This window comes from Eptesicus fuscus, chromosome 3, assembly GCF_027574615.1.
Source record: "Eptesicus fuscus isolate TK198812 chromosome 3, DD_ASM_mEF_20220401, whole genome shotgun sequence".
Taxonomy (NCBI): domain Eukaryota; kingdom Metazoa; phylum Chordata; class Mammalia; order Chiroptera; family Vespertilionidae; genus Eptesicus; species Eptesicus fuscus.
The window spans coordinates 38,889,474-38,911,245 of record NC_072475.1 but is presented as its reverse complement, the minus strand read 5'-3'; the positions used below and the strand labels follow the sequence as shown (position 1 = coordinate 38,911,245).

At 43.1% G+C, this 21,772-nt stretch overlaps 1 protein-coding gene across 4 annotated transcripts in view; it reads left to right on the top strand.

The window, feature by feature from the left end:
* Positions 1–21,772, top strand: part of PEX5L (peroxisomal biogenesis factor 5 like) — a 181,146-nt gene that overhangs the window by 95,985 nt on the left and 63,389 nt on the right. For 2 of the 4 annotated variants that reach the window (XM_008142334.3, XM_008142331.3), the window contains 3 exons: positions 5,499–5,610; positions 15,691–15,870; positions 20,778–20,901. In XM_008142334.3, the coding sequence (XP_008140556.3) occupies positions 5,499–5,610; positions 15,691–15,870; positions 20,778–20,901 (416 nt within the window). The remainder of the gene's footprint in view (positions 1–5,498; positions 5,611–15,690; positions 15,871–20,777; positions 20,902–21,772) is intronic. The other 2 variants (XM_054711338.1, XM_054711322.1) reach the window with 1 other exon arrangement.

Genomic DNA, 21,772 nt, shown 5'->3' with positions numbered 1-21,772 from the left:
CAAAGTGAGGTAAACACCTTAGCAGCTAATGAAGTGCATGGATCACTTGAACTCCATTGTGATAGATTGGGCCAAAATTGCAATCACTCCAACTAAGTTACTCAAAAAAATTGGAAACCTTTTGACTCAGCTTTTTTATTATTTTTATAACATCAATGTACTCTGTACCCAAAGGATGAAATGTTCACCACACTCGAAAAACAAAGTCTTTTCAAACTGAAGGGAGTAATTCTAAGAAAAACAAGCAGTATCCTACCAATGAACAAGGAGAGAATAAATGGCATGCAATTTGGAAGGAAAGCTAAGGGGAACTATTTGGGGGATTCAGTTCAGCTAGCAATTTTCCTTTATGACCTAAAAGATTTACTTAGTCTCAAGTCACCATAGGAATTGTTTGAAAATGTGGAGGGGGAGGCCATGTGAAAAGCTATTCTTACCTATACAAATAAAAATAAAATGGGACTCAGTATGGTTAAAATAAGGATTCCTAAATTCATCTGGCTGAAGACACAGTTCAAAATCGGACTGTTTGAGAAAGATCTTTTTATATCTTCCGTTTCTGCAGAGTCACTGTCCCTTTGCTAACCATTTACTGAGCCCTTTCTTATATGAAGACATTCTGTTCAAAGTTGTGAAGAACATAAATATGAATAAGCTAGAGTCTCTGACCTCAGCGCTTATAAAAAAAGATTTTGTTATGATAACTCCAGTTTCATCTTCCACATCTCAATTGAAACCAAAAAACTTTCAGTTCCCAAATTATCTTCCCATGCTATCTGAAACCTGGTCCTTTATCTTCTTCACCTCTGAGCCCTGTTCACTATCCCCCATTCCAACCCCAGCTTTTCCCAAGAGCTAAACTGTGCTTCAGCTTAAAAACACTGACACAGAAAGTACTTTATTTCCTCTGATCTGTGTCTATGGAGGAAAGCCAGAGGAGCAGTTCAGTTCATAGGAACTCGGTAGACATAGTAACTCTATCCGTCCAGGTATGACATGTGGTCAGAAACAAGATAGTAGGTGTAGAAGAGACACAGGCTTTGTGAGGCAGGAGATTAGGAGAAGACTGGAGAAGCCATGCCATAGTCCTGGGCTCCCTAAAGTCTCTCTGAACACCTCTTCTTTGATTGAGAAACTCTGAGAATGCTAGAGATGCTTTCTCCAGAAAATAAGTCTGAAGTATGAAAGAAGAGAAAGACTCACCCAAAAAATCCAATTACTTTTAATAAAGCAGACTTGCCTAAAAGGGTGGGCCTCTCAATTAATTGTGCTTTTTCCTTTTTTGCCCCACTTAAATGTTTATGGGGACAAAAGTCTTACTTTCTAGAATTCCTTTGTCATTTTTCAGTGTTTACAACTAGAAGTATAGAAATCTAACAACCTGGCCTCCTAAAACTGTAAGTAATTTATGCCACAAAGGAATTTAATTGTATACAAAGTTAAGAAAAAGTATATAGGGAATTTTGTGGACTATAATTTACTAGAGGCCTGGTGTATGAAATTCATGCACTGTGGGGGAGGTGTCCCTCAGCCCAGCCTGCACCCTCTCCAATATGGGACCCCTCAAGGGATGTCCGACTGCCTGTGGGATCAGGCCTAAACCGGCAGTCGGACAACCCTCTCACAATCCGGGATTGCTGGCTCCTAACCGCTCACCTGACTGCCTGCCTGATTGCCCCTAACCGCTTCTGTCTGCCAGCCTGATCACCCCTAACCACTCCCGTGCCAGCCTGATCAATGCCTAACTGCTCCCCTGCCAGCCCAATCGCCCCCAACTGCCCTCCCCTGCAGGCCTGGTCGCCCCCAACTATTCTCCCCTGCAGGCCTGGTCACCCCCAACTGCCCTCCCCTTCAGGTCTGGTTGCCCCCAACTGCCCTCCCCTGCTGGCCTGGTCACCCCTAACTGCCCTCCCCTGCTGACCTGATCGCCCACAACTGCCCTCCCCTGTCAGCCATCTCATGGCGGCCATCTTGTGACCACATGGGGACGGCCATCTTTTGTGAGGGTGTTATAGTCACTTTGCATATTACCTCTTTATTATATAGGATACTTATCTTCATGTAATAATTGATCTTCAAATCATGACTAAGAGAATAACTACATTATTCTTAGTTATTTATCAATATCATCAGATTTCTTCAGAGAAATAATGGCTATCAAAGAGATAGTTAAGACATTGCATACATATATATATATATTAGAGGCCTGGTGCACGAAATTCGTGCACGGGGGGGCGTGTCCCTCAGCCCAGCCTGCATCGTCTCCAATCTGGGACCCCTCCAATCTGGGATCCCTCTCACAATCCAGGACTGCTGGCTCCAAACCACTTGCCTGCCTGCCTTCCTGATTGCCCCTAACCACTTCTGCCTGCCAGCCTGATCACACCCTACCCACTCCCCTGCCAGCCTGATTGATGCCTACTTGCTCCCCTGCCAGCCTGTTTGCTCCTAACTGCCCTCTCCTGCAGGCCTGGTCACCCCTAACTGCCCTCCCCTGCAGGCCTGGGTCCCCCCAACTGCCCTTCCCTGCAGGCCCAGTCACCCCCAACTTCCCTCATCTGCCGGCCTGGTCACCCCTAACTGCCCTCCCCTGCAGGCTTGATCGCCCCCAACTGCCTTCCCCTGCAGGCTTGATCGCCCCCAACTGCCCTCCCTTGCAGGCTGGTCCCTCCCAACTGCCCTCCCCTGCTGGCCTGATCTCCCACAACTGCCCTCCCTTGCAGACCTGGTCCCTCCCAACTGCCCTCCCCTGCTGGCCATCTTGTGGCGGCCATCTTGTGTCCACATGGGAGCAGCCATCTTGTGTTGGAGTGACAGTCAATTTGTATATTACTCTATTTTTTAGATAGGATTTATATATATATATATATATATATATAACTTTTAAAGTTGCAGTTGTATTGGTTATATTTACTCTTTGTATCTTTGTGCCTTAGCCAATAGATCTGAGACCTAGAACTAGAGACCAAGTCATCAGAATGCACTGCTTACTTAATGCTAGCCTGTTACACTAACTTCTGTGAGTATAGTGTGGTGCCATACCTGATGGTGACCTTCACCCTCCATGAATGTTTATAGCACTGTAGAATCCAGATCTCATTTGACATGAGAATGACACAGCCTAGAGATAAGCATTGTTGCTAAGTCAGGACCATCACATCACTCTGGTGATATTACACTAGATGGGTTCATTACACTAAGCACATATGGTTAAAAGGGCAAGTTCTACCAAGAAATATATATTAATGTATGGGTTCTTTGTTAGCTCTTATATACACAAAGCTTTTACATGACCAAACTATAAATGAAATACAAATCCTAGAAAACTAATCACATTTTCAGAAAAAGTACATGGCGAATTTTGTGGACTCAGAAGGGTTCCCAGAATCAGTGATGTTTAACCATGTCTTCATTTTCTAGTATATTATATTCTGTATCAGTGCTTTCAACTACATTTCCAGATGATAAAATTGACTTTTATACCAGAAAATATTATAAATCACTCCTTAACTCAAATAGACCACAGCATTTACAAAAATTCAAATATATTTTATCCCAGAAATATGAAAGGCTCATAGTCCCTCAACATCAAAAAATATTTCAACATAAATAAGATGGGTGATACCCAAGAATGTTCAAATTCAGAAAAAAATTCAAAGGTACTCAGAGTTTCACTTATCGATTAAAGGGACATCCCCCCTCCCCCCCAAAAAAAAAATAGTTAAGACCAAATCATAGGTTAAGACCTTAGATAATTTGATTCCTAGAAGAATCTGTGAGTCTGAATACATGTAACACTAAACTTATACTAATTGAAGAAATTTCTATCACTGCAACTTGAACACTAAAAGGAAATGGGCATTCTCAAGGCTTAACCCTTGATAATGTCCGCATATTACTATGTATGAAAGTCAGATCACCAGTTCTACGTCAAAATCCTAAACTCTAGTGAAGATCTGAGGTTTATCCCTGTAGGATGAACATGAAAAACTACCTAATTGCTTCTTGGTTTTCAGTGCCCAAATGATCACTAAATGTTTCCATATTCTTCCTTCAATATTAACAGTATTGCATTTTTCTTCCCATATTTACCATTATTCATAGGTCTCTTGCCATCTTCCATAAGTTCTAAGCTATAATACCACTGACACTGTGCTAAAGCAATAATAAAGTGAAAGTGAGTAGAGTCACATAAAATATTTTGATTTGGTAATACTCAAAACACTTCATTCATTATTTTATATCTCTTTTAAAATACAGCCTTGCAAATCAGTATTTTTAAAATCTAGAGATTTTTAGGCATATCTTTTTTTATATAATGCATAGAAAACTAGATGGCTATGCCCATTTTAAGAAAGGCCAATATAAAATCTTGTGAAAAACTATGGCACTTAATTTAAGGATTAACCACTTTGGGATCATCAGTATATTTTTTCCCTTAATCACAGAAATAGAACTTAAGGAAATCTGAATTCAAGAGGCACAGAATAACTGATAGTAAATGGATGGTGGCCACTGATAGATAGAAACCTACTAAAAATCAAACTGAGCCCTTGCTGGTTTGGCTCATTGGATAGAGTATTGGCCTGCGGACTGAAGGGTCCCAGGTTCCACAGGGTTGCAGGCTCAATCCCCGGAGGCAGGGCGGGGGCATGCAAGAGGCAGCCAATCAATGATTCTCTCTCATCATTGATGTTTCTATCTCTCTCACTCTCTCCCTTCCTCTCTGAAATCAATTAAAAAAAAAATTTTTTTTAATTAAACTGAAAAAGTTCTGTAATTACAGAACAAGCCTATGGGAAAATATCATTGAATTCACAGAAATCTGCTTTACATATAGATTTTCACAAACATATCTACTGGATATGTAGGTAATATGACAGCTAATATAACAATATTTTGTACTCTTTCAAAATAATGTTTGTTATGCACTACAAAAGCTTAAAGCATTCCAAGGAAGTGTAAGGAAGGGTGTGCACCAGTAGGTGACTTGAGCTTTTAAAGGGGGAGAAAGGAGTGTTTGTCCCCACACACAGATGCGTGTGCTGTCACCACAAAACACTGACTGGCTAGTCCTAAACAGAATGTGTTTGCTCAAAATCAAAAGCCACCATTGCAGGTCTTAGTAGGAGCTTATTGCCCAAGGGAGGAGTGGGATTGGCCCTTAGGGACCGTGATTCAATAGGTATTATTTCCTACATATTGAAATTAGCGAATAATTCTAAAACTGTCCTAGGAGAAGGAAAAAAGGCTTAAGCTTTAAAACTTGAAGTTGGCTGCATCGAAAATGTTCCCAGTGCTAAAAGGCTCCTTCCCCATCCTTTGGTTTTTTTTTTTTTTTTTTTTTTTTCTTTCTTTCTTGCCCCTGCCCCATTATTTATTGGTTTCTTTATTTTTTGGTAGGCTTGCTCTTCTCATTTTGTTGCAAGGCTGCATTTTAACTTATCTGATTCTGCAGTTTAACACGGCCTGTGACACCTGTGTTCATTTGTTCTCAGCTGGTGAATGAACAGCAAGAAAGCAGACCCCTCCTGAGTCCCTCCATCGATGACTTTCTCTGTGAAACCAAATCGGAGGCAATAGCAAGGCCAGTAACGTCCAACACAGCTGGTAATTCTTTCACTTTTAACTGATCCTCGGGTCGAGTTAATTTTCACTGTAGTAAATACACGTTTTTCTTTCCACAATGCATTTTAACTGGAGGAAAATGTTTGCAACTGACTAAAACTTCAGAACATTTATTACTCAACATAAGCCAATGAACCACGTTTCATTATACTATAAGAAACTGCGATGTATATACACTGAGTGGCCAGATTATTATGATCTCTGAACGCATAGTAATCTGGTCACTCAGTGTATTTGTATCTCAAATGGGTGCCAAAAGTATTCTAGACTTTTGCTGGAGATCAACCACCTATTTGCCCTGAGCTTTCTATCAGCCAGTGCAAAGGGGAAAACTGATCAGGTGCACGATTTATAGTATCTTTGATATCAAATAAATGAGGTACTCAAGAGAAGTACACTGAGTGGCCAGATTATTGTGTGTTCAGAGATCATAATAATCTGGCCACTCCGTGTATATTACACAACCAACGTTGCTGAACATTAGCATGTCACTATTAGCAATGAATGGTTTTTCCATATATATTTTCATATTTACATCTCAAGTCACATCACATTAGGAAATCTTTAAAACAAAAGCATCTATTTCAGAGTAAGGGTTTTCAAGTTCTGCCTGGAAATACTTTGTATGACAAAAGTCGAGTAAAATTAAAATATAGGCCACCCCTTCGAGTGGATTGAAATGACAATTAAAATGTCCTAGAGGCTTGGGATATTATAGGCACTAACAAGTATTCATCCAGTGAAAGATGTAGGAGGCCGCAGGTATGAATGCCACCTCCTCAAGTACCCTCCGCATTTTCCAATTCTCACTGATACTAAGTCACTTAGGTAGGGCCCACCCTGAGGGAGCAACAAAAGATTTGACTCAAAAGCTAATTTTCACCTTCGATATCAGAGGCAGCTTTTAGCATTTATTTCATTCAGTCAGCATTCACATTCAAAGGCCTGTTGTTCAAATAAGAATGAGAAAATGATGTTCAGAATCAGAGAACAAAGGTTATGTTAGGTTGCAGGAGAGAATTTGAGGAGAAAGGAGGTGATAATCACATCCTGTCTTGTTAAATTCCTTCCATCTCCCATCATGTCCTCAGCTGGCTGTTGCCTGCTATATTTTCCTTATACGCTTAAGTATGTGAACAAAATCACAGGTGAAGGAAATTGTGATATTTTTTTTTTAAACAGATGCTAAAAATTACAACAACAAAAGCAACTAACACAAGACAGAGACACTTTTGTGGGAGTGTTGTCTACAGTCTCTGGGGTCAAAGTTCATAATTTCAAATCTCAGCTCGGCCACTTAGCAGCTCAGTGTCCTCGGACAAGTTGCTTAACTAGGTCTACTTCCTCGTCCATCTAATAATAGTAAGATCTAAATCTCCTAGGTTATTTGGGAAGACTAAACGAAGCAATCTATGTAAGTCTTAACACCAAGTGAGCTCTAACAGGTATTACCATTCCTGTTAGCTATCAGTTAAAAAGCCGGACACCCAACACTTCCCTTTTCAAATGCATTAACTTTCTGTATGTCACACCACAGCAATCATTTTCTACACTCAGCTATCACTTGGAGTAATCAAGCAAATGGAATGGTGTTTGCTGCATTTTAGGCAGGAAATTCGGTAAATTCACATGCTATCAGGTCAGAGTCATCCTCCTGATCTCTGAATCTGGAGCTTCCCCTCCAAAAGTGTAGAGCTGCCCCCAGAAGAATCCAGAGAATGCTACAACTAAGTCACTTAGGAAGAGCCCACCAGAAAGAGCAACATGATATTTGGCTCAAAAGCTACTTTCACCTTGGTTTTTCTAACATTGGAGAGACCTGTGAAATATTGGAGGGAAATGTCAAAAGGATGTGTCATCTCCTGCAATCCCAATACCTACAGCATTGCCTCTATTATTAGTTTCCTAGGACTGCCATGGCAAAATATCATAAGCTCCATAGATTAAACAGCAGAAATGTGTTGTCTCCCAGTTCTGGAACCCAGAACTACAAAATCAAGGTCAGTAGGACCATTCTCCCCCTAGAGGTGCTTGGGAAGGATCTCTCCTGGGCCTCTCTTCTGGTTTCTGGTAGTTCCTTGGCTTGAGGCAGCATAGCTGCAATCTTCACCTGACATTCTTCCTGTGTGTGTCTCTTTCTGGGGATGAAAAATCTAAAAGCTTCCCCTTTTTATAAGGATACCAGTAGGTAGGCCCTACTCCATCATGAATCATCTTAACTAATTATATCTCCAGTGACCCTATTTCCAAATGAAGTCACCTTCTGCGGCCCTGGGGTGAGTTTTGGGGGGAACACAACTCAATCCATAATGCCCTCAAAGTATGGGGTCGGGAAAAGTGATATTTTGAGACTGGACTTTCCTTTTCTCAGCCTCAGCATTCAGTGCATCTGGGTCACACAGGTTTTGATCCTGAAGGAAGACTCTTATTTGATAGTGTGCTTTTTAATCTTAAAAAAATGTATCTCAGGGCAGAAACACTATATGTTTTTAATTCCTAAGGAACATAGTTCTTTTTTAAAAATTATTACAAAACTATAATTTACATCTCAATATGCAACATAATTCACATCTTTAAACAGAAAAAAATTTTAGCATTTCTGGGGATGAATTCTAATTTGTTCCAATAATTTTACAGTGAAAGTTTTTAGGCAGGAGATAGAGTTACCATTTTCTTTCCAATTTTTTAATAGAAATAATCATTTTAAAGTGGAATATTGTCATTTTATAGAATAGTATGAAATCACATTGAGAAATCAGGACAGTCATTGTATATGACATTCTAGGCATTACACTTCAAAGGGATATTAAACAAACTTGGAGTAAAATATGGAAGAAACCCTGCTTCATGTTTGTACCAAGTGAATCAAGCTGAAATTTGAAGAACCTTCTATTAAGTTGAGAAGCATTTATTCTGGCTCTTTTCTTCCAATGCAAAGTTAAAGTCAGTGTGCTACCATCTTGGCATTTACTTAAATGTTTAAGGAATATAGTTCTTGTATAAATTAACACAAAATAAACAATATAAGAAATATTCATCTCTTCCAAACATCAGTTAAATAATGAGTTAGTTTTTTTCTCTACTAACCCTAAAAGAACATATCAAGCTTTTTGCCTCATAGGCGTTCTAATTTATAATTTTTTTCTTAAGTATTTCAGTGATCTTTACTTTCTGCTTGTTTTTCTACACACTTCTTGTCATCCAATAATGACAATTTCAAGCTGATCAAATAAGGATGTTTTTCTTTTGTTTTCTTTTTTCTTTGATATTAACAACCTAAATCATCTTTAACTTATCTGTAACCTAAGTAGATAGCTAATTCTTTGACCTTCTCAAACTGTATCCATAGGTGGTAGGTAGGCCAAGATCATTGCTAATATCCTAGATTTAAAAATAGCAAATAAATTATACACAAATGTATATATCAAATGTTCTGAAAGTAACTATACAATAGATATGTTAAGATATTGATTATATTATAGGGCAAATAATCACTATTAAGTCTTGCAATAATAACTTGTCTGTATTCACCCCCCAAAAAAATTTAGTATATGTCGAAGTACAGGAATCCTTCTAAAACCCAAGAAAAATAGTTACTTGGTTTGCATTTATCAATATACATAATCTAAAAGAATTGTATCTATAAACTTGAGCCATTAGGTGGACAGTTACTATATAAGAAAGATTTTTCATGGTTTACAAAATAGTAATCTCACTCCTTGATATGGGGCTGTAGACAATACCTATTCTAGTACAAGAGATTCCTATGTGTAAGGGAAAAACTCTTAACAAAATTCACAATTCCAAAACAGCCACCTAATTAAATATCTTTTTTTTTATTGTCTAAAGTTTTACATATGTCTCCTTTTTCCCCAATTGACCCCCCCCCCCCAGCTAATTAAGTATGTTAACTGCAAAATTAGTGTAATATTTTCAAAATACACTAGAGGCCCAGTGCCCAGTGCACAATATTCGTGCAGTCGGGGGGGTGAGGGGGGTTTCTTCAGCCCAACTTGTGCCCTCTCACAGTCCAGGAGCTCTCGGGGGATGTCTGACTGATGGCTTAGGCCCACTTCCCATGGGGAGTCGGCCAAGCCAGCAGTTGGACATCCTTAGCGCTGCCGTCACCACTGCTGCCCTCACCAGCCGTGAACCCGCCACCACTGCTGCCCTCACCATCCATGAACCCGGCTTCTGGCTGAGCAGCGCTCCCCCTGTGGGAGTGCACTGACCACCAGGTGGCAACTCCTGCGTTTAGCGTCTGCCCCTAGTACTCAATGTGCATCATAGTGACCGGTCATTCTGCCATCAGGCCAAAACTGGCTCTCTGACATCCCCCAAGGAGTCTCGGATTGCGAGAGGGTGCAGGTCATGCTGAGGGACCCCACCGGTGCACAATCAGGACTGAGGAGGGACACAGAAGGTGGCCAGCCGGGGAGGGATCATGGGAGGGCTCCAGGGCATGTCTGGCCTGTCTTGTTGAGTCCCAATGGGCCAGATCCCAGCAGTAAGCTAACCTACCGGTCAGAGCATCTGCCCCCTGGTGGTCAGTGCATGTCATAGAAACTGGTTGACCAGTCAACTGTCTGTCCCCTGGTGGCCAGTGCACATTATAGAGAGCGGTTGAGCGGCCTTAGCATGTCTTTTGCTTGGTTGAACAGCCGAACGGACGACCAGACACTTAGCATATTGGGCTTTTATTATATAGCAGCAGTTGCCAAACTTTCAGACCTCATGGACCATCAGTTGGCAAACGCTGTTGTATAGGATATTTATGAAGCCCAAGTAGCCATAAACTAAATGGCGTGCCTCTAGAGGGAACATAGAAATTTGGGAAGTAGCATTAATTACATATTTCAATAAAAAGGCAAAAGTTGCTTGAATTATTTGGGTCTAATTTATCTATTTCACATCACTGGCAAAATCCTTCCTGAAAGGACTTTGCTTGGAAGCCACTATGCTAAATAAATCTTACAGAACAGAACAGAGATCCTATGGGCTCCCTGTAGCATGTTCTGTGACTGCACGTCAGGGTTGTCCTGTGATTCGTCCTCTCTGACCACTCCATGTAGATTTATTTCTTTAGAGAAATTCACTAAAAGCCTGAGGCTCATTATACTGTAGTGGTGTTAATAGCATTGTGTGTCCCATCCAGGTATCAAATCAGGGCTTCATTAGAGGTGCTATTTTATTCTAACTGTTTTAAGCAGCCTCACCTCCCAGGGCCCTTGTAATCTAGTATTCATAAACATCTGCCATGCCCTGAGGAAGTCCTCCAGTTCAACAGGGTGTGATACTCAATCAGGTGTCCTTGAAATAGATGGGCACAAATATTTATGTAGTCTATCTTCAGGAAATGTCACCCAATGAAATTAGGTTATAAAAACGCAAGTTTCTGGAATTGCCTACTATTTAAATTATGCCTCAGACTACCCTATCTGCCAAATAATTGGGAGCTAAACAAAAAATAATCAAAGCCACATCAATAGAATTAGCACATTGCCTCCAGGTTCAAATCAAGTATAAAGAGGAGTGGGGAAGAACACACACTTGGGAGTGGCAGGGCCTGTGTTTGAATCCTCTTGTGGGCAATGTACTATCAGGTGTTTGAGTTTCCTACTGTAACAAATTACCGCAAATTTAGTAGCTTAAAACAACACAGATGTATTACCCTACAATTCTAAGTCAGCAGGCCTAAAATCAAGGTGTTGGCAGGACTGCATTCCTCCTGGAGGCTCTAAAGGAGAATTCATTTCATTAACTTTTCCAAACTTATACAGGGTACTTGGAATTCCTTTGTTTGCAGTCCCTTTCTCCATCTCCAAAGCCAATAGCATAGCATCATCAAGCCTCTCTCTCTCTCTTTCTCCCTTCTCCCTCTCTCTTTCTCCCTCCCCACCCCCCCGCCTCATTCATATACAAACACACACCCCTTGCACACATGCATTTTCACATCCACTATAAGAGCTGGTTATCTTAACTGAAACACACAGATTCGGAAACCCAAACCTTCATACGCCTAAGAGAATCTTTTAAATTGGGCTAAGAAAATCAGCAGAGCAGACACCCGCTTCTGTGCCAAGGTAGTCTTCGAAGCCCACACGCACACACCCTAAAATGTGATTTGTCTTCCTCCAAGAAGTGAAACGCTGCACCCATCCTTCTATGCTTTTGAAATTGTGGTTCCAGAGATTCTCTCAGCTTCAACGTTTTCTATACAACTTCAGGCCACTGCCTTCATCGACTGGGTATCAAATAAGGTCTCTTAAGTGTGCTGAGCGTTTGTTTCCCATTTGCTGGGAGAAGAACAAAGGAACAGAGAGAGAGAGAGAGAGAGAGAGAGAGAGAGAGAGCTCAGAACAAACACAGAAAGTGCTGAGGACAGTTTGGAGAGGGAAAGAAGGTTACTGAGCCAAGCTTGAATTCAAAATTCACTATTTTAATAATTCATTTATTCTGAATGGTGAGAAGCAGATATGGAACTAAATTAATATTCACCTGTTATTATCTGTAGCAAACGTACTTCCTATATACAAGTAGAGAAGTCCTATATAAATTGCTTCTAAAAGAAGTGTGGGAGCAAGTGACTGATTCCTAATTGTTTTTACAGTCAATAGGAAGACATATATGGCGTTCCAGAGACTGTTTTCCACTTCTTTCCTTCTATTAGAAGGAAATCATGGGTCTAGGATCCCTGCTGACACACCAGTGGCCTGGAAATTTTTGATTAAACATTCAAAGGATAGGACATGTGTGGCATCCTCTCCTATCTGGGCTGCGTGCCATGCTTAAATCGTAGCCATCAAACCAGGCAGCTCCGCTCTGAAAGCCACTTCTCTCTCCACGCTCAGGTTCTTGCTAGCCACAAAACACTCCTCAGCTCTCAGAGCGTCTTTGCATTGGAAAGTGGCTCCCATCTCATCAGAACACTCAGATGAGATAAGCTGACACTTTCAGACCATTTTATGATAAATGTAGCTCATAGCATCTTCTGTAGAACCATTATCTCTGTCTCATCCTCCACTTTATTCCCAGTGGTTTTTCCTCTTTCTGTCAGTGTCTGGAGCTGGTTCCTGCCTGAAATAGAAAGGATCAGGGAAACTAGGAGGAGATCAACAAAAAGGAAAAGGAAAGAAAAGCATCACGCATTGGCCACCAAAGAATGACAGTAACATTTATCCAGTACCTATAGTATGCCTTCTGTTTCACACATTCTATTTACAAATTAAAAAATTAAATCTCTGTATCATGCCTTAAAGACAGACTTTTTAAAATATATTTTATTGATTTTTTTACAGAGAGGAAGGGAGAGGGATAGAGAGTTAGAAACATCAATGAGAGAGAAACATCGATCAGCTGCCTCCTGCACACCTCCACTGGGGATGTGCCCACAACCAAGGTACATGCCCTTGACCAGAATTGAACCTGGGACCTTCAGTCCGCAGGCCAACACTCTATCCACTGAGCCAAATCGGTTTCGGCAAGACAGACTATTAATTCCACATTTTTCAGATGATAAAACTAAAACTCAGAGCGGTCAAGAAACTTACTCCAAATCACACAGGTAAGCAGTGGTACAGCCAGGTCCTTCTACTTCACCGTCAACATGCAACCACTGTGATTTGTCATTGAAATCAGAAGACAAAATCGTGGAGAGTAAAGCTTGGCACACTGTCTTAAGGATCCCATAGGGACGCGTAACTCATGAGGACAGTGCAGCACTAAAGAAATCCTGCCCAGCTGGTATGGCTCAGTGGTTGAGTGTCGACCTATGAACCAGGAGGTCATGGTTCGATTCCTGATCAGGGCACAAGCCTGGGTTGTAGGCTTGATCCCCACTGTGGGGCTTGCAGCAGGCAGCCCATCAATGATTCTCTCTCATCATTGATGTTTCTATCTCTCTCCCCCTCTCCCTTCCTCTCTAAAAGCAATCCTACCTAATAATAGAGTAATATGCAAATTGACTGCACCTTCACTACGCCTAAGCCACGCCCACTGGCCAAGCCATGCCCACCAGCCAATCAGGAGCAAATATGCAAATAAACCCAACCAAGATGGCTACAGCCACCAAGAGCGGGAGGGAGGCTTGGGTTTCTGTGGTAACAAAAGAAGCCATCCTGTTGCCAGCCTAAGCCTCTACTCAAGGCTACAAAGTTTCAATTATAGAAGGTGAATTAACTCCAACAGAAATCGCTGCTGGCCGCGGAGCGAGCAGCAGGCTTGGCTTTGCTCCAGGATACAGAGTTTCAATTGTAGAAGCTAAATAAATTCCAGATACCAGGGCCTCCTCTTGGGTCACCAGGGGGTGTGGCCGACCTGCAAACCACCACAGGCCCCTCGCTCAGGCTGCCCCACACCCCAAGGGAACCCCCACCCTTCAGGGCAAACCAGTCAGCCCCCACCCATGCACCAGGCCTCTATCCTATCTAATAAAAGAGTAATATGCAGGTTGACCATCACTGCAACACACAATATAGCTGTCCCCATGTGGTCAAAGATCCTGCCCCCATGTGGACACAAGATGGCCACCACAAGATGGACAGCAGGGGAGGGCAGTTGGGAGGCACCAGGCCTGCAAGGGAGGGCAGTTGGAGGCGATCAACCCTGCAGGGGAGGGCAGTTAGAGGTGACCAGGCTGGCAGAGGAGGCAAGTTGGGGGCAAACAGGCTGGCTGGGGAGCAGTTAGGCATCAATCAGGCTGGCAGGGGAGTGGTTAGGGGGTGATCAGGCTGGCAGGCAGAAGCGGTTAGGGGCAATCAGGAAGGCAGGCAGGTGATCAGTTGGGAGCCAGCAGTCCTGGATTGTGAGAGGGATGTCCAACTGCCCGTTTAGGCCCGATCCGGGCCGTTTAGGCCCGATCCGGGACACGCCCCCCCTCCATGCACGAATTTCATGCATCGGGCCTCTAGTAAAAATACCAAAAAAAAGAAATCCTGATTGTGAGCTCATTTGAGCCCAGAACCTGCCTTGAGTACAAGGGGGAAGCAAATGGAGGAGAGCTGAGACATCAACAAAAATCAATTTCCTACCAAAAGGAAAAGCTGGGAGGCCAAAGAGGAGGGGTGCGGTCCTTGTAGAGGGCGCCCAAAAGGGCTAACTCCAGGAGTTTTACTGTCCCTTTGGTGTTGTTTCTAAGCTAACTGGGTGAGGAGATCCTGGGCCAGGAAGCCAGCAAGCCAGTTCAGAAGCCAGCCTGGGGTACGGCTGAGGGGAGCTTCTCCAATTGGAAGTTTCCACTTCTCACAGCGAGCTGGTCCCTTGCACTATAAGAGCAAGAGGAAAGAAGAGTTTCAAAGCTTGCCTTTTAAATTCTCATTTGCCTCGTTTGCGCTTGAACAAATTATTATTGCTGCCTACATTACAGTGTTTAATACAATGTAATCAACTTGCCAGGAAGTAAAAGTCTACCCGTTTTATGATTTGTTACATTGAAACTTAAATTTGCATATTAAACAGCAAAGTCATTAACATGTGTACCTATTCATCAACTACGGATTATAAAACACCTCTCTAGTTGAGCCCAAACAGCAAGCCATTTTCTGATTGAATTGCTTAATCAAATAAAAGATAATTAGCAGCATTCTTTTGTATAGTGTTTGCTTTAGTCGTTTGCAATTAAAACAAAGACATTCAGAAACTTGACCAAGTCATCCTCATAGCTGTTTCGTAAGCATATCTCTGAAAAGAATAGATTGGCTCTTCTCTGGGGAAAAAACTGCACTCTAAAATAAACCTCTATAAATCAAGCAAAACCAAGTAAATGGTACCTGCACTCAGATTCAATTTCTTCACTTTAATTTCAATTCAAACCTTCATCACTGGTGAGGGCTGATCTAAACCCCGCTTTGCGGATTTGTACCATGCAAAATAAAAAGAACAGGCAGCAAACTTCCCCATGTAAATGCAGACTGTCTTTATAAATCAGTGGTGAGCTAACTTAATTTGGTGCTTCTAACCTACACTACAAACACAAATTCCTTCTGCACCCAACGGAAGCCTCCTTTTTAAAAATAACCTCAGGGCCCTGAGTGGGCTCGTCTTCACCTCTTTCGTCTCTCACAGTGTTGACCACAGGCTTAGACCTCCTTGACCTGAGTGAACCCGTCTCGCAAACCCAAACCAAAGCCAAGAAGCTGGAGGCCTCAGCGAAAACCGCATCCCTCAAGAAGAAGGCTGATGGAGCTGATCTCATCGGTGCGGAGGCTGAACAGAGAGGCCCGGAGACGGCATCCTTAGATTTAGGTGAGGCAGTAGCTAAGTGTCTGTTGCTGCTCACCCTTGCCTTGACACAAGCAAGTTCCACGAATGACATTAAAACCACGGGCAAAGGAGTGGAAAGGGTTAATTCCACAGAGAAAACTGGGCAGGACACTCGTCTTTTGGGCTTGGATTAAGTGGCTTTGCATAACTGATATGGATTCAGTCATTTATTTATTCAACCCACATGTATTGAGCTCTTGATAGATGGCAGGCACCATACTAGGCATTGGAGCAAAAATCAGACATGAATATTTCTCTCTAGGTGCATTCAGTCTAGAGAGAGCCAGGAGAGAGCCAGGGGAAAGGGAGGGAGGGAGAGGGAGAGAGAGAGGGAGAGGAGGAGGGAGAGGGAGAGGGAGGGAGAGGGAGAAAGAAGAGGTAGAGGGGGAAAGAAGAGGAGAGGAGAGGAGAGGAGAGGAGAGGAGAGGAGAGGAGAGGAGAGGAGAGGAGAGGAGAGGAGAGGAGAGGAGAGGAGAGGAGAGGAGAGGAGAGGAGAGGAGAGGAGAGGAGAGGAGAGGAGAGGAGAGGAGAGGAGAGGAAAACAACTCTAACACAAGCTTCAGGAACAGCCCAGCAGAATGGTAACATGTAATATGCATAGAGATACATTGGATACAGTAACAGTTACCATTTATTGATGGTTTATGATGTCCAGGACTGTGCTCATGTATGTAATGATTAACATATATTAGCCCTTTCATTCATCCCAACTCTTTGAAATAAGTGGGGAGCCAGGTTTTCAAATTTAAATAACTTGCCCACGATCTCCGTTAGTATGAAGAACTGGAAATTGAGGCTAGCTCCAATTAACTTCAAAACCCATACTTTTAACCACTATACATCTTCCGGAGAAAGGAGCGCTTAACCTCAGCTCATGGAACCAGTCAAACTGAACTCTCCTTTCTCCGGAGATGAAGGTGGCAGGCATTTTAGAAAGCCGAAGGGAGCATGTATCTCTCCAGGCTGAGGCTGACTGGTGTGTATGTGTATTCATATGTGTGTGGGTCAATAGTCATAAAATTAGCATATCAGTAACCTATCCGCAGGTTGTGAAGACTAAAGGGGATAGATATGTGGAGTTGCCGAGCACTGCGGCGTGTACATGTTAGAGGGTCATGAATTAATTTATTCATTTGTTCAGTAAACATTTCTCTGAATGCCTACCGTGTTCCATACTATGGGCTAGGAATACAAAGATAAATAACACAAGCTTTCTGCCTTCGTTAAGCTAACATTATCACTTGGGAAGTTCACACTCTAGCGGGGAGATAGAAAAAATGATTAATTGACTATAATAAAATATGCACTACAGTAGAGTCCCCCGAATTTGCAGTTTTGCTTTCTGAAGGGTCAGTTACCACAGTCCAAAAATGTTAAATGGAAAATTCCAGAAATCAGCAATTAATACGTTTTAAATAGCATGCCGTTCTGAGAAGCATAATGAAGTCTCCAGGGCTCTGGCTCCATCCGCCGAGGATGTGAATCATCCCTTTGCCCAGCCTCTCCGCACCATGGCTGCTCCCTGCCCCTGCGTCCTTCAGCGGCTGCCTCAGGTATCAGATTGGCTGTCTCCGCATCGCAGCGCCTGTGTCCAAGCACCTCTATTGACTTAATAATGGCCCCAAGGCAGGAGCATGGTGATGCTGGCAATTCGGATAGGCCAACGAGAATCCGTTCAGTTCTTCTTGTAAGTGCAAAGGTGAAAGTTCTTGATTTAACCAGGAAAGAAAAAAAGCATATGCCATGGTTATTAAGGTTTGTGGTAAGAATGAATCTTCTATGAGTAAAATTGCCTACTTTTTAAATTAACCTTCATCGTAGGTGTACGTGATTAGGAAAAAAACATAGTACATATTAGGGTTCAGTACCAACCAGTTTCAGGCATCCCCTGAGGGTCTTGGAAAGTATCCCCTGAAGATAAGGGGGAACTACTGTATCTGTTGTAATAAAGGGAAACGCAGGTCACTTCCAAAAAGAGCACCTTCATAGAGCCCTGACCCAGCCAGGGGGTTGTCGAAGGTCTTATAGGAGGTACTATGTGAGCAGAGTCTTGACAGATGAGTGGAAACTTTCCATTTGAAAAATATGGATCAGAGAGAGGGAGGGAAGAAGGACAGGGCATTCCTGATGCAGAAGAGAAGGGGATTCACACACAAATAGACAAACACACAAAAAAATGTCCTTTCAAGCAAATACAAACATTTGTGATAGTATTCAAGCAGTGAGAAACAAGTCTGAGAGCCACTAGGGGCTGGGATAATGGGATAATGGATGCCATGCCCTTGAGTTTGGGGGAAAGGCGGGATTGAAGGGTGTTACACATAAGAGGGACTTCAACAGATTCTACTTTAAAAAACGTTTTTTCTGGAGGATGTGTAGAGAAAGAAGTGGGAGTAGGACTTGTGGACCAAGTAGACACGTGTATGCCAGCAATGAAGACATATAGAATGCGCCGACCTCTGTGATGAGGATACAAGAGGGACAGAGGGAGGCAGGAAGTCAAGGTGGAAATTCTGGAGTTGTTTTGAACCTCTTTTACAGGATGGGGCAAAAGTAGGTTTACAGTTGTTCATATGGAAAATCCTATCTAATAAAAGAGTAATATGCAAATTGACCATCACACCATGACACAAGATGGCCGCCCCCATGTGGTTAAAGATGGCTGCCCCCATGTAGACACAAGATGGCCACCACAAGATGGCCTGCAGGGGAGGGCAGTTGTGGGAAGTTAAGGAAAGTTAGGGGTGATCAGGCCAGCAAGGGAGGGCAGTTGGGGGGGACCTAGGCCTGCAGGGGAGGGGAGTTGGGGGGGACCAGGCCTGCAGGGGAGGGCAGTTGTGGGCAATCAGGCAAGCAGAGAGGGCAGTTGGGGGTGATCGGGCCAGCAGGGGAGGGCAGTTGGGGGGGATCAGGTCGGCAGAGGAGGGCAGTTGGGGGGACCAGGCCAGCAGGGGAGGGCTGTTGGGGGGGACCAGGCCTGCAGGGGAAGGCAGTTGGGAGCCAGCAGTCCTGGATTGTGAGAGGAATGTCTGACCGCCCGTTTAGGCCCCATCCCAGTGGGCGGTCAGACATCCCTCAAGGGGTCCTAGATTGGAGAGGGTGCAGGCTGGGCTGAAGGACACCCACACACCCCACCCCTCGTGCATGAATTTCATGCACCGGGCCTCTAGTAAGACAATAATCAACAAATAATAATACAAGAATAAACTGTGTTTTGTGTACTTACAACTGTAAGCCTACATTTGCCCCACCATGTATTTGAGGAAACTGGGATTTCTCTGTGGAGATGTCCAATCAACTGTTAAATGTATAGATTTAGAACTTGGGAGAGAGAGCTGAGCAGGAAATGGAGATTTGAATGTCTGAAGCCAGTGAATGGATATCGCATTCATGGGTATAGATGACCTCACCCAACGATCATAGAAAACATCTGTATATATAAAAGGCTAAGCGACTGTTATGACCGGTCACTATGACACGCACTGACCACCAGGGGTAGATGCTTGATGCAGGAACTGTCCCCCTGGTGGTCAGTGCACTCCCACAGCCAACCTCCCACAACCAGCCAACCTCTTGCAGTCCCTTTCCCCAGCCAGCTGGCCCCAATCGGCCCCGATTGCCCCTGATCGCCAGCCAGGATGAGGAACCCCACCTATGCATGAATTTGTGCACTAGGCCTCTCGTTATAATATAACACAACTAGTAGCCCTGCGCACAAATCCTTGCGCCAGTAGCTCACCAGTAGCTCGCTGCCACCCTCCATAGCTCTCCACCCACTGCCCCGCCCTCCTGTAGCTCCCCCCACCCCCACCCCTGCCTTCCCCTCATAGCTTGCTGCTCTGCCCTGTCCTGTAGCTTTCTGCTGCCTGCTTGTAGCCAGTAGCTCGCTGCCACCCTCCTGTAGCTCTCCACTCACTGCCCCACCCTCCTGTAACTCCCTCCGCCCCCCCCCCCCACTCCTAGTTTGCTGCCCTGCCCCCTCCTGTAGCTCTCTGCCGTCTGCTTGTAGCTCGCTGCCCCACCCTCCTGCTGATCCGTGATCTGGTCATTACACAGTCGGTCGTTATGCTTCACAGCGTAACAACCATTTGCATATTACATCTTTATTATATAGGATATACATGTAAAGGAAACTTAAATTTCTCTGCTTTTGAGAAAATGTCCTGTGTAAGAAGTCATAAAAATTTTTCATATCAAGAACTTTGGAGGACACCGAAAGTAAACCTATCTTTTCTTAATGGGAAAAAATGGACCCAAGATGGTTTAAGTGGTTTATTTACAGTCACACACTTGTTAATGAGAGAGAAGGACACACTAGGTCAGATGGAAGAATGAAGCCACAGGGAGAAAATGGTCTGCATTCCCTTGGCTTTCTCCTTTCTCTCCATCCCCATTATTAATTCCTTTCTTTGGCGAGAAACTACACACTCTGTACAAAAGCTGTGAAAGGTGTTTTAGTTTCTTCTCGCCTCCTTTTAACAGGAGGCTCTTTAGACAGAGTTTCTTTCCAGAAACATGCCAGGCGTGCCTCAAAGCCATAGTCTGAGCCAGAGGCCAACAGGACCCAGCACTCCACGTGCTCATTCCCACGGGGTTCCATGGGCTCACGCACAGAATGCAGAAGGCATATAGCTCTTGAAACAAATTCAGGTAAAACAACTTGATTGTTTAACTGTAAATGCAATTGAATTTCCTTAATAGGTCTCATTTTTATTTAGCTACACATGTTTTAATTTTCATGTGACCTTAAAGAATTGGTCTTGGGGTTTGAAAACATCAGTTGAGTGAAGTTCACTTGCAATAACTTCTCAACTTTAATCAGTTTCTCTTCTCTCTGTACCTCATATTCTCCCCCTATCCCTCTCATCCCCTTCCTGTCTCCTTGATAGACATTCAAACACAACTGGAAAAATGGGACGATGTTAAGTTTCATGGAGATCGCAGTAGCAAGGGTCATCCAATGGCAGAGAGAAAATCATGCTCTTCAAGAACTGGATCGAAAGAACTCTTATGGTAAGATATTTCAATATCAGAAAATAGACATTTAAGTGTCCACTATATGGGTTTTTTCTCTCATGTGCTGAAATAGCCAATGAGTTAAGTCAATCCAAATACTTGGTGCCATGTATAACCCCTTATATATCAACTAAAGGCCCAGTGCATGAAAGTCGTGCACGGGTAGGGTTCCTAGGCCTGGCCGGCGATCAGGGCCAATCTGTGGGGTGGCAGGCTGGGCGATCAGGGGGACCCCCTGCTGGCATGCACCTTGGCTGGCCTGGGGCCTGCAGCCTGGGGGCAGCTCCTGCATTGAGTGTCTGCCCCCTGGTAGTCAGTGCATGTCATAATGACCAGTCATTCCACCGGTTGTTCTGCTGTTTAGTCGATTTGCATATTAGGCTTTTATTATATAGGATGTTAGTTACTGTGCCTTCTAAAACTGAATTATTCCATCTAAATTGTCCAAAAATGAATCAGCCAATAAGGATTCTGTTAGGTTCATAATATCAATGTGTGTTGATAATTTTCTGAATATGTAATTGAGATTATCAAAATAGGTGCATATGTGTGTTTACATTCATGTGTATTCAATATATTACATGAATGATAGTTAAAGTAAATGTTTCTGGTTACACAGGTAACCTTTTCTGACTTTCTTAATCATCCCTGTCAGATAATGTACTATTTAAGAGCAATCCATGGAGGCCACGAGAAAATTGGCTACCTGAATTTTACCATATTTTTAAAGCTTCCTAAAGGGCAACATGTTTTAATCTCCTATTGCCCCTCACACATCTCTACTTATTATGACATTTCATGTTCTTATAAAGATTAAGTCATACCTGAGATTCTTTGTGAGAATCTCTACCCCCAAAACAATACTTTT